Raw genomic sequence first — 21,816 nt, forward strand, 5'->3', positions numbered from 1 at the left:
CTGGGTGGGGTCCCGAGCTGCTGGGAGAGGTGCAGCACAAGGCAGATCCATCCCACCCTACCCTGGCCCCCCGAAATGCCCTCCTGTGACAAAGGGGAAGCTTTTTTAATGTTTTGTATGAACATGGTGTGTGCCTCAGTTTCCCCTCTGTGTTGCACAAGTATCTCAGTGCTGGGACAATGGTGTGTGATCCTTACAGAGACCCCAGAGGGCAGGGGTCATGCTGCCTAGACCCAGACAATGGCCGACACTCTGTATCCTGGCAACTGAAGGCCGGGGCCCATCCTCTGCAAGGAGTCAGCCAGAGGCACCCAGGACACCTCCTCTGTGGATCTGGAACAGCTGCCATGGGAGAGGTTAATAAGACTGGTACTGCATAGCTTGGAAAAGAGAGGACTCAGGGGGAGAGGAGAGAGGTCCATAAATGATGGCTGGGGTGGAGAGAGTGACTAGGGACGTGTTATTTACTTCTCATACAGGCAGTAAGTTTAAAACAAACAAAAGGAAGTACTTATTCACACAACGCACAGTCAGCCTGGGGAACTCTTTGCCAGAGGATGTTGTGAAGGCCAAAACTATACCAGGGTTGAAAAAAGAACTAGGTAAATTCATGGCAGACAGGTCCATTGAAGGCTGTTAGCCAGGATGGGCAGGGACACAACCCCACTCTCCAGGTGCCCTAACCTCTGACTGCCAGCACCTGGGGCTGGAATCCAGGGTACGAATTGCTCACACTCACCCTGTTCTGTTCACTCCCTCTGAAGTGCCCGGCGCTGGCCCCTGGCAGCCGACAGGACCCAGGGTGGGACGGGACATTGGGCTGCCCCTGGTGGCCACTCTCCCCTGCAGTGTTAGCGCCAGCACCGCCTGCCTGCTCCTAGCTCACCTGGGGTGCACTGGCTGCTAGCTGTGGGCAGTGGAGCAATTAGAACAGGGAGCCCAGGCTGCCTCCCGACTGCTCCCGCCAGTGTTGCCCCCAGCTACACTCCGACCTTCCCCTGCCGTTTGAGCACGGCTGGGGAGTCTGTGCCAGGCAGCTGCCATGTGGCCACCCTCCTGGCAGGGTCACCCCTCCCCATTACCCACCGGGCACTGCCCATTCACCCGACAGAGCCCCAGGCCCTGACAATGCCCTCAGCATAGGGCCATGAGGCCACGCTGGCTCAGTCCCTCCCTCCCCCACCTTCAAAGGGGAAGGTCAGGTCTGGGCAGAATCTGTCCCTGTCCCTGCAGAGGGGCCCAGGTGCCAAGGGCAAAGTCAGCCTATGCCAGGCTTGGGAGCAGCCACCATCCCGCTGGAATGACTGAGCTTCACCCAGGCACCTGCCCGAGTAACCCAGGAGTCCTGGGCCAGCTTCTCTCCCGGGGTTTGGGCTCAGGCAGGGCAGGGGAGAGCTAGGGGCTGGCCTTGGCTGACCCAGCCGTGTGATCAGGGCTAGGGTGAATCTCAGTGTAGGGGGAGCTGCAGGCTGCATGCCACCCTCACCGCCAGCCTGTGCCCGAAGCTGCCCAGCAGGGGGGCTAGGCCCTGTCCAGGGTGCTGGAGCTCTTGCCAGGCACCTTGGGGGCTACATTGTGGCTTAGGAGGGTGACTAGCTTCCTGAAGCCACTGTTAACTGTGGCCCTAGGGAGGGAACTGACTAGAGCATCCTCCTCCCCCTCCTCGCCTCGCTCCTGCCCCTCCTGGTCCAGCAGCTGCTTGTACTGGGCCTCCAGGGAGGGGCTGGGCCCTGTGCTGGGAGCCAGGGGGCTGCTCCAGCGCTTGGACACCATGCAGCTGTTGTCGTAGATGGGGGCCAGGTCGGTGCTGCTCCCTTCCGGGGAGCCCCTGGAGCCCAGGAATGAGGACCCCTCCCCCTCAACGGAGCAGGAGCGGCCCAGCGTGTAGAGGTTCTCATAGAGATGCTCCGAAACCCGGAGCCCCTGCCCACAGAATGCCCTGGCCACTCCCTGCTCCATCTTGGCCTCTCCCCAGGGCTCGAGCAGGGGCTGCAGGCCTCTGTGGATGGAGGCATAGACGATGGGGGGCTCAGCTCCTGTCCCTGCACAGCCCCCCGACTCCAGGGTGCAGGGCAGGGCCTGTCCGCTCTCTGGACAAAGCCCCACAGGGAGGGATGGCCTCCCTGCACCCTCCAGGGCCCAGGGCGGCAGTGCTTCCTCCAGGCTCTGGGAGCTCCACAGCCTGGGCTCCATTCCCTGCCTGGAGCCCAGAGGCTCCGGCGCTTGGGGGCTGCTCCTGCCCAGAAGGCTGCTGCTCTGGCGGGCGATGGCTGCGGAGACGAGGTTGCACAGCTCAGTGGCCCGGCTGGTGGCCAAGGTGAAGATGCCCTCACCTGAGTCGCAGCGGCGGCCAGCCTCGAAGGAGAACAGGGCCTGCAGGGAGCAGACAGCAGCGTTACCTGGGATGCTGGGCCATGGACGCCTGCCCGGAGAGCTCGGGTCTTCCCAAGGGGCCCATGCAGGCTTGGAGCAGGCAGACGGCGGGGCTGGGCCTGCCCTGGTGCTCCTGCGGCCCCTGGCACTGCAAGGGCAGAGGTGACCCCTGCGGGAGGCAGCTCAGTACCTTGTCATGGCCAAATTTGCGCAGGAAGGGGTAGGGCCAGGTGAGGAGGGACTGGCGGGACTGGGGGGTCTTCAGCACAAGTCCCTTGGGCAAGGCAGCCAGCAGATAGTGCCCACTCAGGCCACACCTGGCAGAGGCATCCGTCTTGTGCACCAGCACCAGGAACTCGTTCACTGCAGGGAAACGAACCCACACAAGAGTCACTGCCCGGCCCCACTGCATCCCACCTTCTGCCCAAGCCACAGCCTGGCCCTACTGCATCCCCCTTCCCGCCTGTCAGAGTCACTGCCTGGCCCCACTGTGTTCCTCCCTGCTCACCAGAGTCACTGCCCGGCCCACTGTGTCCCCCTTCCTGCCTGCCAGCCAGTCACTGCCCAGCCCCACTGCATTTCCCCCCCTCACTGCCCAGCCCCACTGCATCCCCCCTGCCAGAATCACTGCCCGGCCCGAAGCAGCCCCCAGCCACATCTCCAGCCATTCTGCTCTCCCCAAGCACCCCATGCAGGAAGACCCTCCCCCTCCATTCCGAGGCCCCCAATTCCAGCCTCCCTCCAGCCGACTGGGGGGAGGTCCTCTGCTCCCAGCCCCTCCCCCTCTGCTGGGGTCCCTGTGCCTGACCCACATGGTGCCCTGCTGTACGTACAGTCCTGCCAGGATGAGTAGAGGGTGTTTTCCTCCACGTGGAGATCGGGTCCAGGGGGGTCCCTGGTGCTGCCAGGTGCTGGCTCGTTAGTGCACTGAAAGCAGAGAGCAGAGCAGCTGCAGCCCCCCCAGGCACCTGCCCTTCCCTGCCCATGGACACAGAGGCTGCACCCTCCTGGCACCCAAATATGATTCCCTGTGGCAGAGGCCATGCCAGCCCCCAGGGGAGGGGCCGGGGGCCATGCCAGCGCCCAGGGGGAGTGGACGGAGTTGGGGGGCCATGCAGAGCCGTGCCAGCACCCAGGGGGAGGAGGCAGTGCAGGCGAGGTCATGATGGCATCTGGGAGGTCATTGCAGATGGAGTCATGCCAGCACAGGAGTGTTGCTTTGGTTTATGGCAGCCCCACCCCATCAGACCCCCCCGGGTCTCCTGGCGCTGCCCAGGGAGCTTAGGTGGGTCAGCCCATGTGCTGAGGAGCGGTACCCAGGGCTGGTTGGGGCAGTACCTGGAAGGCCAGCTGGCAGAGCTGTGCTATCCACCCGTCCCGCTGCTCGGCTGCCAGCACGTAGCTCTTCTCCATGGTGTTCAGGCAGAAGGCAGCCGTATCCTTGGGGCAGCTGTGGGCATCAGCGGGCCCCACAGAAACGCAGTCTGCGAGCCGGATGACCCGGCGCTCACACCTCCGCAGGGATGCCTTTTCTGGCCCAGAGCCATCGTCCCGCACTTCGCATGTCTCCAGCCGGGCAATGCCACAGGGGTTGGTGGCAAAGAGCTGCGCCCACACCTTCCTCCAGGACTTCTGGGGGGGCAGATAGGGCACGACTCACCCCAGGGGCTCCCAGCACAGCCCTATTTGCCCACAAAGCAATGCAAATTGCCCCTGGTGCCCATGGGGCAGCCAGCAGGAGGTGGCAGAGAGCAGGGTGGGGCGGATAGAGATGAGGGCTGGAGGGGACTGCCAGAGGGCCACAAGTCCAGGCCTCCGCACCGGGTCAGGACTCAGTCAAGCGGGCCCCTCCAATGGGTTTGTCCAAAATGGTCTTAAAACCCTCCCACCCCAGGAATGCCAAAGCCTGGCCCGGCCACCTGGCCCAGCGCTGACCAACCCGGAGAGTCAGGCAGTTTCTCCTGCTACCTACCCTCAGTCTGAAGCCCATTGGTCCTCGCCCTGCCTCAGCAGACATGCAGACAGCACCCTTTAGAAAAGCCCTCCCCAGATTGGTGCCCCCTCAGTTGCTTTTCTCTGGACTAAATGCCCAGTTTTTTAAATCGTTCCTCACAGGGCAGATTTTCTAAACCTTCCATCGTGTTTGTTGCTCTGCTGCCTCTGGTCTCTCCAATTTGTCCACATCTTCGCTTGAGTGCGGCTCCAACAACTGGACACAGCGTTTCAGCCTCACGCGGCCCAGCCGAGTGGGACAGTCACCTCCTGTCTGCAGTTAATACAGCCAGAGTGACAGTAGCCTTTTGCACAGCTGCATCACGCCAGGGACTCTCAAGTCACTTTATGATCCATGCTAGGCCTGACCCTTTTCAGTGTATTACCACCTAGTCACTTAATCCCCAGCTGGTAGCTAGCTGCACATTTGATTTTTCCATCCTAAGTGAAGTAATCTGCACTTGTCTTTAGAGAGTTTCATCTTGTTGATTTCAGACTGATTTTCCCAGCAGGAGACAGAAGGGTTCGGGGAGGGCCCACTGGGCAGGTGCCCTGCTGACATTTGGCACCTTCCCAGCCCCTAGGCGCTGGAGGACGGCCCACTCCTGCAAAGACACCCTGATCCTACTCTGCATTTGGACTATCCGCTCCTTGGGCAGGTACCTGGAGCCTCAGGGTCATGAACACCATGGGGCAGGATGTGGGGGAAGAGGCAATTCCACAGGCTTCCGAGCCTCAGCCTAGTGTCTAGCCAGCACAGCTGCCCCCAGCAGTTAGATTGGCTTCCCCGACCCAGACGGGGCCACGCAGCGAGCCAGCGATGGGGCAAGATAGGCCCCAAGTCCTGATTCTGGGCTCCCTGCTGTACCCACTAGCGGCCCTCTCCAGAGCTACGCCTTGGCCCTGGACTGGGCTGGGCTGCTGGGGCTGTTTTTAGCCCAGAGCTTGATGCAAATTAAGCCATTTTGAGCCACTTGTTTTCTCGATAGCAGCCCCACATCTGCTGCATGAGCCCAGGCCCCGGAGCCAGCAGCAGCCACATCCTCCCTGGGGAGGGTCTGCATCAGCCAGCACCTGGCCTGCCAGAGCACAGCAGGGGAGAAAGAGAGAGGGAGCGCCCCCCACCCCCAGGGGTGTGGGACAGAACAGTGTGGCAGCAGCTGGGTCCATGGGCCTGCCCCAGCAGAGACTATGGGATAGAGGCAGGTGAGCCTGGCTCGCAGCACCCACCAGGCCATAAATACCAGCCCAGCAGGGGAGCAGAGTGCTTTTTTCAATGGGGGGGGGGGAAGAAGTGCACTACATATAAATAAAACAGCAGCGGCCCCCCAGCGAGGAATTTGGCTCCCAGCCAAACTGTGTTTGCCCATTGTAATAGAACAAGCTGTTCCCAAAGCAGCCTTGCTTTTAATCATGCAAACCCTACACTTTTCTGGGGTGGGGTGGGGAGTGGCTAAGCCCCCTCCCCACGGGTATCTATACCCCTACAAGCAGTTCCCATGTGCACACAGAGTCCCCCCCCGTTCCCAAAGGGGGGAATTTCCCCGCTCTTTGTTCAGCTCATGCATGTGGGGCACTACACTGGGCACAGTTGGGGTGGGGGCAGAGAACACAGCTGAGGGGTCCATCATCAGTTAGCACAGACAGGGACCCAGCCAAAGCTGCCCAGTCAGGACCCTGCCTCTGCCGTTACCTTCAAGGTGCTGCATGGCCGAGCCCAGGGGCTCTCAGAGCCCAAGGGCCAGGCTGGGGCAGTGCAGCATTCCTGCGGCCCAAGGGACAGGCCCCAGCCTGTCCCAAACCTCCCCACACTGCTCCATGGGGCAGGCGTATTCCTGGGCAACCAGGGAGCTCGCTGCATATTCCACAGCCCCAGCCCTCCCTTGAGGAGGGGCCAAGGACAAACCCAGCATGGGCCTGGACAGCCAAGTACATGGCAATGCTGCCATGCAGCTGAGATGCTGCCTTGCAGAAAGGACTCCCGGCTCCCAAAGCCTGGAACTTGGCCTGGAGGAAGCTGTGCCCACAGGCCCCCCTGGTAGCCACTAGGCACCCCCGCCCAAAGCCTGCTGTTACTCCGAGTCCCCAGTGCCCCAGTAGGGTCAAGGCACATTGGTGAAGCTGCCCAGGAGGGATCCTGCACCCACTCATTGCAGAAAGACTTCTGGGGACCTGACCTGAAACCTGTCCCTCCCCCTCTGCCCAGCATGACTCACCAGCCCCAGCCTCAGCCTCAGATAGCAGTCAGCATCTAGCCCCCAGGAACCCGCGACAGCAGCCCTTCCCCAGAGACAGCGCAAAGGGGCAGAGGGCGAGGTGACCCCTTTGTCTCCCACCAGCTGTATCTCCCATAGTTCCCTGCAGCAATCACAACCTCCAGTTCTGTTGCCATAGAGGTTGGGGGTGCCAAGGGGTCCATAGGGGTCCCAAGCCTCCCCCAGCAGACAGTGCCTCCCTGGGGTGCCCCACTCCCCCCAGCACATAGCAAGGGGGACTCCCTGTTCAAACTCCCCACCTCCCAAAGCTCTGAATTTTGTTTTAAGTCTGTTTATTAACATTTCAGTGAGTTACTCACATGACGCAGTTTAGAGCTGGGACAGGCGTGGCTCAGTAACACAGGGGGGCTGCCTGGGTGAGCCCCCCTGCCCCAAAGCCTGAAGTTTGTGCCCTGGGGCCAGCAGGGGTTGAGATCAGACACAGCATGGTCAGTCCTGGGGCAGTGACCAGGGGCCACTCCCGCTCCGCTTTGTTGGGCCTGAAGACTAACCACCCCTCCCCCTGCACTCCTGTGCCCAACACTTTCAGCCCCTCCCCCCTTTACCTTTCCAAATTTCAAGTGCTGGACATAGAGGATCCCGGCCTTCACGGGGGTCTCCATGGGCCCAGCCGACCTGGCAGGGCTGTGTGCAGAAGGCAGCGGTGCCAGTAATGGGGAGTGGTGGCCGCTGCAGCGGAGTGAGTGTGCGGGGAGACTTCCTTTCTCAGTAACTTCCCCTTTGTGGTGTGTGGGGCAGGCAGCGTGGGGGAGCAACGTCCCCCAGGGAGACCAATGGGTCAGAACGAGCATGGCAGAGACAGCGGCAGCCTGCATGAGGCTGCTGGGTTCAGACAGTCAAGCCTGGAGACGGTGCCCCGCCGCCCAACTCCTCCGCAGCCAGCAACCACACTGGGCTGGCCCGCAGCAGAGGGTCAGCCAGTGCCTCAGGGCCCTTCCAGCCCAGAGCAACTCGTGTGAGGTGAGCCACCACCCAGGGGCCAGCACAGCTGCCCCTCAGAACCCCAGGCCTTCGGCAGGTGCCACTGGGCCCAGCCCCGCATGATGAGGGCTGGGCTTTGCCTCTGGCTCCTGCTTCTGGCCATGGCTCCCCTGGGCTCAGGGGCTTTGCAGAGCCTGTGAGAGGCTGGGGGCCTGGCTTGCCCCATGCCTGCATGTTGACACTGGCTGACGTAACGGGCCATTGCAGCATAGCACCGATACTTCCTCTCCGAGCAGGGAATCACGGCGCCTGGCTGAGCAGCACTGGCCACGGCCCACACAGCACGGCACCTCACGACATGCCTGAGCCCAGAGGGAAGGGACATGGACCTGCCTGCAGAAGATGCTCTTGGGAAGAAGCGGGACCAGCTGCTAAGGCTGCTGGGCTCCGGGGAACTCTCCTGCCTGGCCCAGCAAGCACACACCACAGGCAGCAGTGCATCCCAGAAGCTGGGCTAGAAGTCCATGGAGCTGTGTGCCAGGTAGTCCTTGCGGCCAATGTTGCTGACTTGCTTGGTCTGCATGGCTTCCAGCTTGGGGCAGTCGGTGATGCGGTGGCCCAGGCCCCCACAGAAGGCACAGCCCCTCTCGCCTGCAATGGAGCAAGTGGGGTCAGAGGTAGCTTGCCAGGGGTGTGGTGGTGACAGTGCACATACCCTACAGCACAGGGGGAAGCAGCCCCAGCCCAGTACCCCCCCGAGGCAGGGCCAGCCCATCACATGGGGAGCTGAGCCCCAGACCATGGCAGAGCAGGGAGTTGCAGACTAATGCTCCAACCACCGGGAGTGCCGAGGCTTTTCATAGAATATCATAGAATATCAGGGTTGGAAGGGACCTCAGGAGATCATCTAGTCCAACCCCCTGCTCAAAGCAGGACCAATCCCCAATTTTTGCCCCAAATCCCTAAATGGCCCCTCAAGGATTGAGCTCACAACCCTGGGTTTAGCAAACCAACGCTCAAACTACTGAGCTATCCCTCCCCCCCGAGGCCTGGATGTGCCAGCTCTGGGTGCTTTGCCCAAGGAGTGGCCTGCCAGCCGGGCAGTGTAGGGATCCAGAGTGCCCTGCCTCCTCCGTGTCTGCACCACCACACAGGCAGCAGTGCTCTGGCACTCCCACCCCCTGCCCCGTCCCCTAGGGCCACTGGGAGCTGATGACACCCTCACCTCCAATATCCAGCATGGTCTCATCCCCACAGTGCAGCACTTGCAGCACCGGGGGCACCTTCTGCTTGGCCTCCAACAGCAGCGCCTTCAAGTCCATGAGCACGGACTCATCTGGGGCAGAGAGGAACATGAGAACTGAGCCTGGCCTGGGACAGCTCTGCCCACCCCACAAGGGCTCACTGGATCTGGGCGTCACAGCAGGACAGAGGGCAATGCTCACTCCAATTGAGACTGTGCGCGCGTGGGGGTGGGGGGGGGGGGGAGAAATCAGCCAAGCTGGGGACAAGAGGAGTCCGTAAGTGCCAGCAAACCCCACAGGGCAGCACAGCACCCCCTAGCATGGGCATCGGGGCAGCACTGTCTCAGGGACAGCAGCCCACTCTACTGAGTCACCCGCCCTGCTCCTTGGGCCACATGGGGCCAGCCCTGCCTGTGCTGGGAGTGCCCCCTAGTGAGCCCCAGCCCACTCTCTGCAGCACGTGGGTGTTCCTTGAGGTTTCCCCTCAAAGTGCTGAGCCCAGCCCAGGGGCAAGCTTCCAGGGCAGGGCAGAGACACTCCTGGCTCAGCTCAGCCCAACTGCTGCAAATCCAAAGGGCACAGCAGCCAGCCACAGCCCCACTCCCGCATGCCCCTCACCACAGGCCTTGTTGATGAAGGTGGTGGCAATGCCGGTGTTCCCTGAGCGGCCCGTACGCCCAATTCGGTGAACTATGGGGAGAAACAGAGAGTCAGGCCCAGGCCATTGACCGCAGAGCCAGGCAGGAATCCAGCTGAGCACCCAGACGGGGGAACTCCCCACCCCAAGGATACTGCCTTCCACATGGAGTCCAGCCACTGCAGGGACAGGCCCAAGGACCTGTCCTCCCACCCCTGAATCGAGCCATCAGTGCAAGCAAAGCAATCTGCCTTGCTCAGCCTCTATAAGGCCTTTGTCTGTAGCCATATTGCAAGGCCTTCCTCTGCAGCCAGGTTAAAAAAAGCAGCAGCCATTAGCTAAGAAGCAGGAGTCACATCCTCACTTTCCATCTAAATTAGACTAAAACAATGTCATATCAGGCTGTTAAAGAGAACAGTACCCCCATCACCAGATAAAGAAACAGATCTTAAGATGGTTAAAGAAAACTTAGTTTGATGATGTCTGCCTGGCAAGAAATCACTTCTCAATAGCTGGAATTGTGAAATCCTCATTTCTTCTTGTATTATCATTATGGTCCCCACTTCCCTATTGTTTGTCTGTATGATCTCTGTCTGGTTCTTCGATTGTTTCTGTCTGCTACGTAATTAATTTTGCTATGTGTAAATTAATTTAGGTGGTGGGGTAGAATAGGTTAGAGATTTTAGTTTCAATTTGTTAGGATTGGTTAGTAAAATGATTGTTTAAGGTACAGCTAAGCAGGACTCAAGTTTCACTATATAAACTGGGGTCCAAAAGGACATTCTTTGGGAACAACTCCAGGACACAGCCCGAAAGATCAGAGCTGCCAGACCTCAACACTCCCAATGACACCGTGCAGAAACTGGAGTCCCCCAGATGGACCTGATCTGACTGGCCATCAAGAAAAGTTCTTCTGTCTTACTGGGAGTGGCAAGCATCGTATGTGTAGCATGTGCATTGTTTTGGTGATTGTTAATAAATAGAGGTTAAGTAGGATATTACTGTGAGAGGCTCTTTCACTGGTAAAAGACCCTGTAAACCAGCAAAAGATTAAGCCCCGAGTCCACAGGGAAAGCGTGTTTGCACAGAGCCCACGGAGGGGTAGAGCCCTGAGCCTTTCACCTGGAGCCCTAGGAACTGCGTAAAGGTGAGCGCCCTAGAACGTGCGAACAACAGAGAATTTTGTGTGGGTAACACCTCTGCCTGGCTCACCTCCCTCCCCCCGTCCTTGGGCCCTCTGCCCTACCATAGTTCTCGATCTCCTCTGGCATGTCGTAGTTGATGACGTGCTGGATGGCTGGGAAATCCAAGCCCTTGGAGGCTACGTCGGTGGCAACCAGGACGTCCTTCTTCCCGTCCCGGAAGGCCTCGATGGCCTTCGTCCGCTCCTCCTGGTCTGAAGGGCCCAGCACAGAGGGTTAGAGCAGGCCCAGTTCTGCCAGCTCAGGGCCCCGCCCCCAAACCCACCTCAGACTAGGGGCATGGACAGAGTGATATATCAAGAACTAGTCAGATCTCTCCCCCATGCACCAGAGGCAGGGGGCCCTGTGGGTCAGACACCATGGCAGGGTTCCATGGGGGGCCTGAGGGAGCAGCCGGTCCAAGGAAGCCTCACTCATTTCCTCGGTCCTGCCCCTGGTGTGGTGACCTGCCTGGCCGTGGCCCATGGCAAATGGAGTTGAGCCCAGAACAGCTCGTCACATTAGGGAGCTGGGGCCAGATTCAAAGCAGAGGCCTGGGAACTGGACTGCCTAGTCCCTTCCCAGCACTGCCCTACAGGCATTCCTCAGAATGCGTCTCAGGGCCCCACAGACCCTGCTTTCGTTCAAAGCCATTACGTTTCTAGCCGTAGGGCTGTGGCAACCGGCTGGGGAATGCGAACAGAGGCTAGGCTGGTGCAGCACTACCTGCTTCAGTCTGCTGAGAGCCAGAACTGCTAGCTTTGAACAGGGATCCCACCCTGCCATCTCACACTCTCTACTGCACCATTTCTGCTGCCAGGGGCCCTGATGCTTTGCCTTCCTACCCCTGCCCTGCCCGGCCCCGCCTGCCTCTGCCTCCTGCTCCCCAGCTCCTGTTGGGGCAGTAAGCTGGATTCCATGGCATGCTCCCAGCATGAGGCCATGGAGTGAACTGGCATGGGGGCAGGGTGCCCAAGCAAGCGCCAAGGTTGCAGGCTGGCGAGCAGCCCGGCCTGAAGATGAGCGCAGCTGCAAGGCCCAGAGAGCCAGCTATGAGCTATCCCGTAGCTGGTGCACATGTGGGTGGGGTGAGCTGGGCCCTGGAGAACACAACTAAACGATGGGCAAGATGGTAAAACGATCCGTGAGAAAGCAGCACTGGGAAAGAGGCTAAGCACTGACCCCACCCATGCAAGCGTCTGACAGGAAGGCATTGCACCAAAAGAAGAGGTTCTTGTTGTCAAGTCGGTGCTGCAGAGTTTCAGAGACAGGACCGTTAGGTCATCCGGTCTGTCCTCCTGCGTCTCACAGGCCAGAGCATTTCACAAACACCCCTCTATGGAGCCCAAGGACTGAAATGCTTTAAGACTCAGCTGTGAGCCACAGGCTGAGAAGAAGAGACAGCGAGATGTCAGCAGCACCTGAGGCCCCTGCAGCAGCTGGGAAGTGACTTGGTGAGATTTGCCCAGGTGGCAGGCCATGCCCCACACTGCAGAGGAAGGTGAAGAAGCCCTTGGTTCCCAGCCAATCTGACCTAGAGAGAAATTCCTTCTTGAGCCCAAACCCTGAGCATGTCAGCAAGACCCACCAGTCTGGCATGCAGACATCACCTTGGAGCACTGGTCCACCTGGGAGGTGCCCTGTCTCCAGCTGTGGCCGATCCTTGGCACCCCAGAGGAAGGTGAGAAAACCCCAGAGTACATCTAGGCAATTGTGCACCAACAGAAAAATCTCCTGCCTGACCCCCACAGGTGACCAGTTGAAGCCCGAGACTGGATTAGTCATTATCTTAATGCAGAGGGGCAGGGTTCTGAGCCATGCATGCAACTCACCCCCTTCATGGGCCATGGGAAGGTAGGGGAACAGGGTAATTCAGAGTCCATGGCCAGAAAGGACCGCGATGACCATACAGCGCAACACTCCAGGCATGCAGGCTGGGGGATTTCCCCCAGAAGCTGGATTCAAGCGTAACTTTTTAAGCCATCTAGTCTCACGTTCCAGACTCGAAACAATGGTGAGTCCATCAGCTCCCCTGGTAAAAGCCCTATGCCCCTCACTGCAAGGGGACCTCCTCTGGCAAGGCCTGATCTAACTTTCTCTGGGGGAGCCTGTGCCAGCCAGGCTGTCGAACACCCTGCTCTGGGGGAGCCTTTGCACGGGGAAGGATCCATCTGCAGGGATCCAGTCACCAGCATCCTTCTCGGTGACAAGCTGCTTACACCTCCCATCCAAGGCTTTTCCAGCCCCTGCACTTCAGGGCCCTGGCTACCAATCCCTTGGGGATGCACCTGACTGGCATCAAACACAGCCAATCTGATTGAGGCTTTCTCCCTGTGCTCAGCCTGGGATCCTCAAAGCAGTGCATGCTGGGATGGCTACCCGTGTGTGACACGGGGCACAAGAGCAGCTCTCACTGACCTTTCCCTCCATGTATGGCCACCGCTTCCACGCCCTTGAGCAGCAGGTACTCATGGATCGCGTCAACGTCAGCCTTCTTCTCCGCAAAGATCAGCACCTGCCAGAGGGCCAGCGTCAGCACAGAGACCCCTGCGCTGCACAGGACTGACCAGTGCCCTTACAGCAGAACCGCTGGCTGGAAGGTTTGCAGCTGAGAGCCTGGGCACAGCATGGAGTGCTGTGGACCCCAAAGCACCTGAGCACAGTCTCGTTTATCCCCTACTCTCTGGTGGGGCACAGGGCCAGGAAGAGCTGGCCTGCATCAGGGCTGCATTCCACCGGAAGGCGCAGCTACAGTCCCTCCCTCCCCCGACAAGCTGCTGGGGCAGCCGGTGTGCAGTACTCACGGGCGGCGGGGTCTTCTGCAGGCACTCAAGCAGGTACACCATCTTGGCTTCCTCCTTCACGTACTCCACTTCCTGAGCACAAACACAGGGCTCCAGTCAGAGAGGAGCAGGAGCTGGGAGAATACGCACAGGGCTGGGATTGTCTGGGAGGCACAGGTCGCAGAGCCCAGAGCAAATCCCTCTGGCAGACAGTGGATTCTGGCAGGGCCACCAGGACCTAGCCACGCTGGGGTCCAGCACAGGGCATTCGGGAGCTCACCTGTATGACATCCAGGCTGGCAGCTCCAGCTCGCCCCACATTGATGGTGATGGGCTTCACCAGGGCACTCTTGGCAAAGTTCTGGATCTTCTTGGGCATGGTGGCACTGAAGAGAAGGGTCTGCCTCTGGCCCTAGACCGAGAGCCAAGGGCAGAGAGGTTAGTACGGCCATTCAGCCAGTACAACGAATGGGGTAAGCTGATCTCAGCAACAGCCAGTGGGTGCTGGCAGGCACCCCAGACTCCCTACACAAGGGCCCTTGGAGAACAGCTTTGTGCCAGCAGGGTTGAGGCAACACACGGTACGATCAGAGCCCCAAGAGAGGGGCACATGGGACAGCAGGCATGAGACAGGGCAGAAATACAGTGCTAAGCTGGGAGGCCAGAGCTGTTACCCACAGTGATAAGCTGCAGGAGGCAGGCTGGGGCAGGAGCAGCTGGGACCTGACAAGGAAGCCATTAGCCCTGCCAGCCAGGACCCTCGCGCTCCACAGCGGCCAGTGAGGCCCGGGCCGGGAGCTGGGCGCAGCGTTCCCCGGGCAGGTGGAAAGCTGTGCTGGCAACACGCACCTCCAGGCTCCTGAGTGGGCCAGGCCAGGGAGTGGAAACAAGGGAATTAAACCCTTCAGGACACCGGCTGCCCTGCACCCACACCTCCCCTACCCACCAGCTACCTTGAAGTAAGAGAAGATGGTGCGGATGTCTCCTTCGAAGCCCATGTCGATCATCCTGTCGGCCTCATCCAGGGCCAGGTAGCGACAGATGTCCAGGCTCACCATCTTCTTCTGCAACAGGTCCATGAGGCGGCCCGGGGTAGCCACCATCATGTGCACACCGCTGCAGGAGAGGACAGGCAGGCATCAGGGCTCCTGCACAATCTGGCTGCAGGGGAGAAAGGGCCCTGCGAGCTGCCCACCTCGCCAGGGACCCAGCACCCCACACCGCACCCCTCAGCCGCATGCTGCTGGCAGGCACCCTGCCCAGCCCCCACCCCAGCCTTCTCACCTTCGCCTCAGACTGATCCCCTCCTGCAGGGTCCTGAGGCTGCAGGCTCAGAACCCTGGCACCCAAGCAGGCCTGAGGAGATGCTGCGCCCAGTGAGACAGGCTGCGGCGTACAATCCTCTTGGGGATGCCCACACAGGAAGGGAAGAGTACTGCCCACGGGTCCTCTGGAGCAGGACTTACTGTTTGATAGTCTCCATCTGCTCCTTGACGGACATGCCCCCGATGCAGAGGGCACAGCGCAGCAGAGGCAGGCTGTCCTCATGCAGCAGACGGCAGTAGTACTCAAGGATGCCGTGGGTCTGCCTGGCCAGCTCCCTCTACAGAGAGAGGAGAGTCCATTATCCCCCACTACACCCGCCTCTCTTGGCTGATGCCCGATCCAACATTGCCCAAGCAAACCCTTGGCTCAGGCCTGCCCGCGTGAGCCAAGCACACTTACAGAGGGGCAGATGATGAGCCCATAGGGTCCCTCTCTCTTGGAGAATGGCAGCCGTTTCTCCTGCTCCAGGCAGAACATGATGACGGGGAGCGTGAACACCAGGGTTTTCCCTGAGCCAGTGAATGCAATGCCAATCATATCCCTGCCGGACAGGCTGCAGGAGACATGGGGAGGGGGTCAGCGGGAAGAGACTCCGAAGCAGCGAGGAGCCCTGTGCCAGACCCTGTGCGTTCCCAGCCAGGGCTCTGCCCTGCTAGGAAGGAGGCGGACAGTGTATCACTAGGGCAGGGTGTCCGTCTCACCCTGCTGGCCGTGCTCCCAGAGCTGGGGAAGACAGCACTCACATGGTGGGGATACCCTGGATCTGGATGGGAGTTGGCTGCTGGATTCCCTTTTTCTTCAGGCCCCTCAGGATAGCTGCGAACAGAATGTTGGGGGAGAGGGGTGTTAGTAGCACAAAAGTGGCCGGACATAGGGCTGTGACCCACCTCCCCTCCATCCAGTTGCCAACAGTATTTATTTCATCAGTGGCATCTCCTCTCCTCCCCACCCCTCCAGGCCTTGCCTCCGGACCGGCAGCTCAGAGGGGGCCTGGTTGTGATCCCTGAATCGGATTTATGACCTCCAGGTACTACACACCAAGGTGCCTCCCCCCAACAACTCCTCCCTGCCCCCAAGTCACCTGCCGGGAACTTCATTTCCTTGAAGCTCTTGATGGGTGGGGGGATGCCCTCGCCCTCCACCAGGATGTGGTACTTTCTGCGCACCCGGTCGTGCCGTGCCTCCGACATGCCCAGGATGTAGTGCGGCGCCTTCCAGCTGCAGAGAGGGCGGGGGAGGAGGTTCAGCAAGGAACAGGAAAACCAGACTGACTGAGCTGCACTCACTGACGCACCCAGAGCTCAACACTGCTTTGCTTGGGCAGGCGGCAGGCGGACTGGCCCAGCTGCGTACTCGTTGATCCCCCAGACAGAGCCCCGAGCCCCCCAGGATTCCAGGCTCCAGTGGCACTAATGCAAAAGCTGGGGCCATCCATGAAGAGGGGACACAGCCCACCCACAGGGCCCACTTCCAGAGCAGAGTAATTGAACTGTCAGCCACAGAGCAGAATGGCCAGGTACCGTCTGGCGCTTTGGCTCCCATGTGCACTGGGGTACAATGGAAGCAACTGCTCCACTCTACAGCATCAACCGCTAATTCCATGGCCAAGGCTGGAATATCCTTCGCTCCCAGCGAGGCTCAGGGTACAAGTTATTGAGGAGTATTTCCCATGGCCATGTTTCTGTTATACCCCCCATGGGGCCTGGTCCCCCCACAGGCCAGGGAAGAAGCTGTAGCCCTCAGCAGCCTATCTAGGCCTCAGGTGCTGCGTTGCTCTCTAGGCTGCCTAGATCGCCAGCACATGGGTCTGCCTTCCCAATTCCCCATCTGGAGACCGGGCCCCAGCCCTGCTGCTCCAACTCATGGAACAATGTGCACAGCTGAGGATGGCTGCGGAGCAAGGATCAGCTGCAAGCAGGGCCCGACACACAAAACTTGTGCGTGGGCAGAGCCTAGCACCATGGGGCTCTGAGCCACAACCGAGCCCCCTGTGTGTTACCACAATATACACAGTAGACACTACCACACCATGCTGGCACCTGGCTACAGCAGAAGGATGAATCCCAGGGCATCTTGGGAAAATGCCAGCTTTCACAGCCAAAGAACTGTGGGTCCATGGGAACCCGAACGAAGAGACTGGGACAGGTCAGAACTCTCCGAGCTAAGCTTTCAGGCTCTCTGCAGAGTCAAGCAGGCAGCACCACATCAGTCACATTTTTGAGATTCGCTCTGGAATCGCATGGCCTAGCCATTTTGAAATGACAGGTCAGTGTGGAGCACAAGTACGCAGTGAGAGAGAATTCGCAGGCAATTCCATGGCCATGCATCTTCAGGGCCACAACTAAGGCCCAGGGAGGAACCTCTAAAGCTGGCTCCAGCAGAGAAGGCAGGTTCCATGGCGCTGGTATGTGGGGAGATTCAGTTCCTGCTTCCTTCACTGGGGCTCCCCCTAAGGCTCAGCACTTAGCCCAGGGCTAGCAGTTTGCAGGAGCATTTGCTCCCACTATGAACCAGAAGGATCCCCAGTGTGACCTGCAGTGCAGTAAGTGACAATACCTAGCTCTTCTATAGCACTGTCAGCTAGGGACCTCACAGCCTGCTACAAAAGAAATCAGGGTCACCACCCGAATTTTACAGATGGAGAAAGTGAGGGACAGAGGAAATGGCTTGTCCAAACACCCAGCTGCCAGTTCCAAAAATAATACCAAGGCTCCCAATCCCCAATCTAGGGCTCAAACCACTAGTTCACACCGCCTAGAGTTTCTTTCAGCTCGCACAAAGCTGCTGCAATCTGACAGCCAATGTATCCCCATGGAGCGCACCTGGTTTTAATCGGATCGTCATAGGTGATGCCCTTTGCCATCTCCTTCACGGACATCAAAGCTGCACAAAAACACAGACCGGAGGATCAGTGCCAGCTCTTGAGAGCTAGGCCAAGGTCAGCTGGGCACGTGGCTTTGACTAGAGGTTTAGCAGTGAGGCAGTCAGGACAAAGGATGTTTGGGGGAGCCAGAACAGGAGTGAAGTGGTGGAGAATTGTCCCTCTCTGTGCATGTGGGGCCCTGCTGGGTCAGCAACTCCGAACAGCATGACTCACTCTCTCCAGAGAGAGCAGCAGGAGCTAGGGAGAGGCTGGGACTGTTGAACCCCACACCAGCTGGCTGGGCTTCCACATGAGGACAGCATGAGCACTGTCACCTTTTCCCTCTGTCGCTTTGCCAGCAACAGGCAGGGAAGAAGAGTGAAAGTCACCTCACAGCCAACTCCACTTCCCCCGCAGCCCTCAATCCCAGCACGACCCACCTCGACCCTCTGCCACGCTCTCCAGGATCTTTTCCTCCTCCTTCAGCTGCTTCTCCTTGGCTGACTCCTTGCGCGCTGTGGAGGGTCGAGAAAGGGAGTTATGTGCTGCCCACAGATTACTCCCCAGCCACAAGCCACCCTAAGGGACCCCCTCCTCCTCCTGCCAGCCCTACCTTCCGCCTTCTCTTTAAGGTGCTGATGCTGGTCCAGGAGGCTGACGTTGGACTGGGGGCCCAGAGGAATATCATCTTCATCACCTCGGTGTTCATTGCTACTGTCCCTCTGCTCCTCCTCCAGCACCCCCTTCCTGCGCATCTGTAGCAGCTTCTGCAGCTGTGGGAGCACAGAGAAGCCACATGGGCCCCGTTACAGGAGACAGAGTTCCCCTGCCCCGTTGTGCCCTTGCCAGTGAGAAGAGGAAGGTCAGTCTTGGGGGGGAGGAGACCCCCCCTTTATCCACCCACATGGCCCCCTGCAATCTGCCCTGCGGGACCATGATGCCATCCCCATTACAGCCCCAGCGACCTGCCCGGGGCCACAGGGGCTCTGCTCAGGGTGTGGAATTGAACCTACCAGCCCCACCTCTTATGGGCAGCCCCCCGCGGCCCATGCCCAGAGGCAGAGCGCTCACAAGCCGGGACTGGGGCCACGAGCACCACGGCAACTGGGGGTGATGACACCAACCCCCCCTCCCCACCCCCAGCCCGGCCCCCCCCTCCCCACACCCGCCCCGGCCCAACCCGGCCCCCCCTCCCCACACACCCCCCAACCCGGCCCCCCCTCCCCACACCCGCCCCAGACCCCCGCCCCACCCCCAGCCCGGCCCCCCCCTCCCCACACCCACCCCGGCCCAACCCGGCCCCCCCTCCCCACACCCGCCCCAACCCGGACCCCCCTCCCCACACCCGCCCCAGACCCCCGGCCCAACCGAGCCCCCCCTCCCCACACCCGCCCCAGACCCCCGGCCCAACCCAGCCCCCCCTCCCCACACCCGCCCCGGCCCAACCCGGCCCCCCTCCCCACCCCAGCCCTAGACCCCCGCCCCAACCCGGCCCCCCCTCCCCACACCCGCCCCAGACCCCCGCCCCACACCTGCCCCAGACCCCCGCCCCAACCCGGCCCCCCCTCCCCACACCCGCCCCAGACCCCCGCCCCAACCCCCCCTCCCCACACCTGCCCCAGACCCCCGCCCCAACCCGGCCCCCCCTCCCCACACCCGCCCCAGACCCCCGCCCCAACCCGGCCCCCCCTCCCCACACCCGCCCCAACCCCCCCTCCCCACACCTGCCCCAGACCCCCGCCCCAACCCGGCCCCCCGCCCCAACCCCAACCCCCCCTCCCCACACCCGCCCCAGACCCCAGCCCCACACTCCCGCCCGGCCCTTCCCCCCGTCACCATCTCCTGCTTCCGCTGCTTGACCGGCACGTAGGGCACGTATCCGTCATCGTCCTCCCCGGACGGGCCCGACCCCTCCGCCGGCTCCTCGCGCGGCCTCTGCGGGGAGACACAAGGTCACGTCACGGGCCGCGGCTCCCGGGCGGGAGCGGGGGGGGAGGGGCTCGCACCTTCCGGTCGCCTCCGCACTCCATGCTCCGGTCCCCGCGGCCTCGCCGGCGAAACGCGCGGAGCCAACGAGCGTCGGCGCTGGGCCAGGGGCGGGCCCTGTCGCTAAGCAACGCCCCGCGGACGGACCGGGTGAGGGCGACGCGCAGGACGGGCTGCGCCGAAGGACAAACTTAGCGAGTCGCTTACGGAGGCCGCCAGCGCCGGGCTCGGGGCGGAGCGGCCCGGCCGCCGCGCGCTGGTCTCCGCCCCCCCAGACCCCGCCCCCCGCTCTCCGCCCCCAGACCCTGCCCCTCCCCCAGCTTCCCCCTCAGGCCCCGCTCTCCGCCCCCAGACCCTGCCCCTCCCCCAGCTTCCCCCCCAGGCCCCGATCTCCGCCCCCAGACCCTGCCCCTCCCCCAGCTTCCCCCCCAGGCCCCGATCTCCGCCCCCAGACCCTGCCCCTCCCCCAGCTTCCCCCCAGGCCCCGCTCTCCGCCCCCAGACCCTGCCCCTCCCCCACCTTCCCCCCCAGGCCCCGCTCTCCGCCCCCAGACCCTGCCCCTCCCCCAGCTTCCCCCCAGACCCCGATCTCTGACCCCAGACCCTGCCCCTCCCCCAGCTTCCCCCCCCAGACCCCGATCTCCGCCCCCAGACCCTGCCCCTCCCCCAGCTTTCCCCAGGCCCCGCTCTCCGCCCCAGACCCTGCCCTCCCCCAGCTTCCCCCCAGGCCCCGGCTCCCGCCCCAGCTGCCCCTCCCAGCTTCCCCCCAGGCCCCGATCTCCGCCCCCAGACCCTGCCCCTCCCCCAGCTTCCCCCCCAGGCCCCGCTCTCCGCCCCCAGACCCTGCCCCTCCCCCAGCTTCCCCCCAGGCCCCGATCTCCGCCCCCAGACCCTGCCCCTCCCCCAGCTTCCCCCCAGACCCCGATCTCCGCCCCCAGACCCTGCCCCTCCCCCAGCTTCCCCCCAGACCCCGATCTCTGACCCCAGACCCTGCCCCTCCCCCAGCTTCCCCCCAGACCCCGATCTCCGCCCCCAGACCCTGCCCCTCCCCCAGCTTCCCCCCCAGGCCCCGATCTCCGCCCCCAGACCCTGCCCCTCCCCACCTTCCCCCCCAGGCCCCGATCTCCGCCCCAGACCCTGCCCCTCCCCAGCTTCCCCCCCAGGCCCCGCTCTCCGCCCCCCAGACCCTGCCCCTCCCCCAGCTTCCCCCCCCCAGGTCCCCGATCTCCGCCCCCAGACCCTGCCCCTCCCCAGCTTCCCCCCAGGCCCCCGCTCTCCGCCCCCAGACCGTGCCCCTCCCCCAGCTTCCCCCCCAGGCCCCGCTCTCCCCGCCCCCAGACCCTGCCCCTCCCCCAGCTCCCCCCCAGCCCCGATCTCCCGCCCGCAGACCCTGCCCCTCCCCCAGCTTCCCCCCCAGGCCCCGATCTCCGCCCCCAGACCCTGCCCCTCCCCCAGCTTCCCCCCAGACCCCGATCTCTGACCCCAGACCCTGCCCCTCCCCCAGCTTCCCCCCAGACCCCGATCTCCGCCCCCAGACCCTGCCCCTCCCCCAGCTTCCCCCAGGCCCCGATCTCTACCCCCCCAGACCCCTGCCCCTCCCCCAGCTTCCCCCCCAGGCCCCGTCATCCGCCCCCAGACCCTGCCCCTCCCCCAGCTTCCCCCCCAGCCCCCATCTCCGCCCCCAGACCCTGCCCCTCCCCCAGCTTCCCCCCAGGCCCGCTCTCCGCCCCCCAGACCCTGCCCCTCCCCCAGCTTCCCCCTCAGCCCCCGCTCTCCGCCCCCAGACCCTGCCCCTGCCCCCAGCTTCCCCCCCAGGCCCCGATCTCCGCCCCCAGACCCTGCCCCTCCCCCAGCTCCCCCCCAGGCCCCGCTCTCCGCCCCCAGACCCTGCCCCTCCCCCAGCTTCCCCCCCAGGCCCCGATCTCTCCCCCCAGACCCTGCCCCTCCCCCAGCTTCCCCCCAGAGCCCCGATCTCCGCCCCCAGACCCTGCCCCTCCCCCAGCTTCCCCCCCACGCCCCGCTCCTCCGCCCCCAGACCCTGCCCCTCCCCCAGCTTCCCCCCCCAGGCCCCGCTCTCCGCCCCCAGACCCTGCCCCTCCCCCAGCTTCCCCCCAGACCCCGATCTCCGCCCCCAGCTTCCCCCCCAGGCCCCGATCTCCGCCCCCAAGACCCTGCCCCTCCCCCAGCTTCCCCCCAGGCCCCGATCTCCGCCCCCAGACCCTGCCCCTCCCCCAG

The 21,816-nt window shown here is 62.3% G+C and overlaps 1 protein-coding gene across 4 annotated transcripts; it reads right to left on the reverse strand.

Annotated features, from left to right (window-relative positions):
• Nucleotides 1-91: 91 nt before the first annotated feature.
• DDX41 (DEAD-box helicase 41) lies at nt 92-19,853 on the reverse strand. 4 transcript variants are annotated; one of them, XM_043491491.1, is made up of 18 exons: nt 19,603-19,761; nt 19,433-19,531; nt 18,210-18,369; nt 18,037-18,111; nt 17,556-17,616; nt 15,815-15,951; nt 15,477-15,549; nt 15,133-15,286; nt 14,874-15,010; nt 14,361-14,523; nt 13,688-13,819; nt 13,429-13,500; nt 13,043-13,139; nt 10,690-10,839; nt 9,425-9,496; nt 8,788-8,898; nt 7,187-8,213; nt 3,869-4,005 (listed from the first exon to the last, which is right to left on the reverse strand). In XM_043491491.1, the coding sequence occupies exons 1-17, from the start codon at nt 19,624-19,626 to the stop codon at nt 8,077-8,079; spliced, it is 1,854 nt and encodes a 617-aa protein (XP_043347426.1). In that variant the 5' UTR covers nt 19,627-19,761; the 3' UTR covers nt 3,869-4,005; nt 7,187-8,076. The 4 variants fall into 4 exon arrangements, with proteins under 4 accessions (XP_038269613.1, XP_043347426.1, XP_038269612.1 ...); XM_038413684.2 differs by lacking the exon at nt 3,869-4,005 and having other exon boundaries at nt 6,897-8,213; nt 19,603-19,853; XM_043491492.1 differs by lacking the exons at nt 3,869-4,005; nt 10,690-10,839 and having other exon boundaries at nt 6,897-8,213; nt 19,603-19,762.
• Between the last annotated feature and the right edge of the window lie 1,963 nt (nt 19,854-21,816).

Source organism: Dermochelys coriacea, chromosome 8 (assembly GCF_009764565.3).
Source record: "Dermochelys coriacea isolate rDerCor1 chromosome 8, rDerCor1.pri.v4, whole genome shotgun sequence".
Classification (NCBI taxonomy): Eukaryota; Metazoa; Chordata; order Testudines; family Dermochelyidae; genus Dermochelys; species Dermochelys coriacea.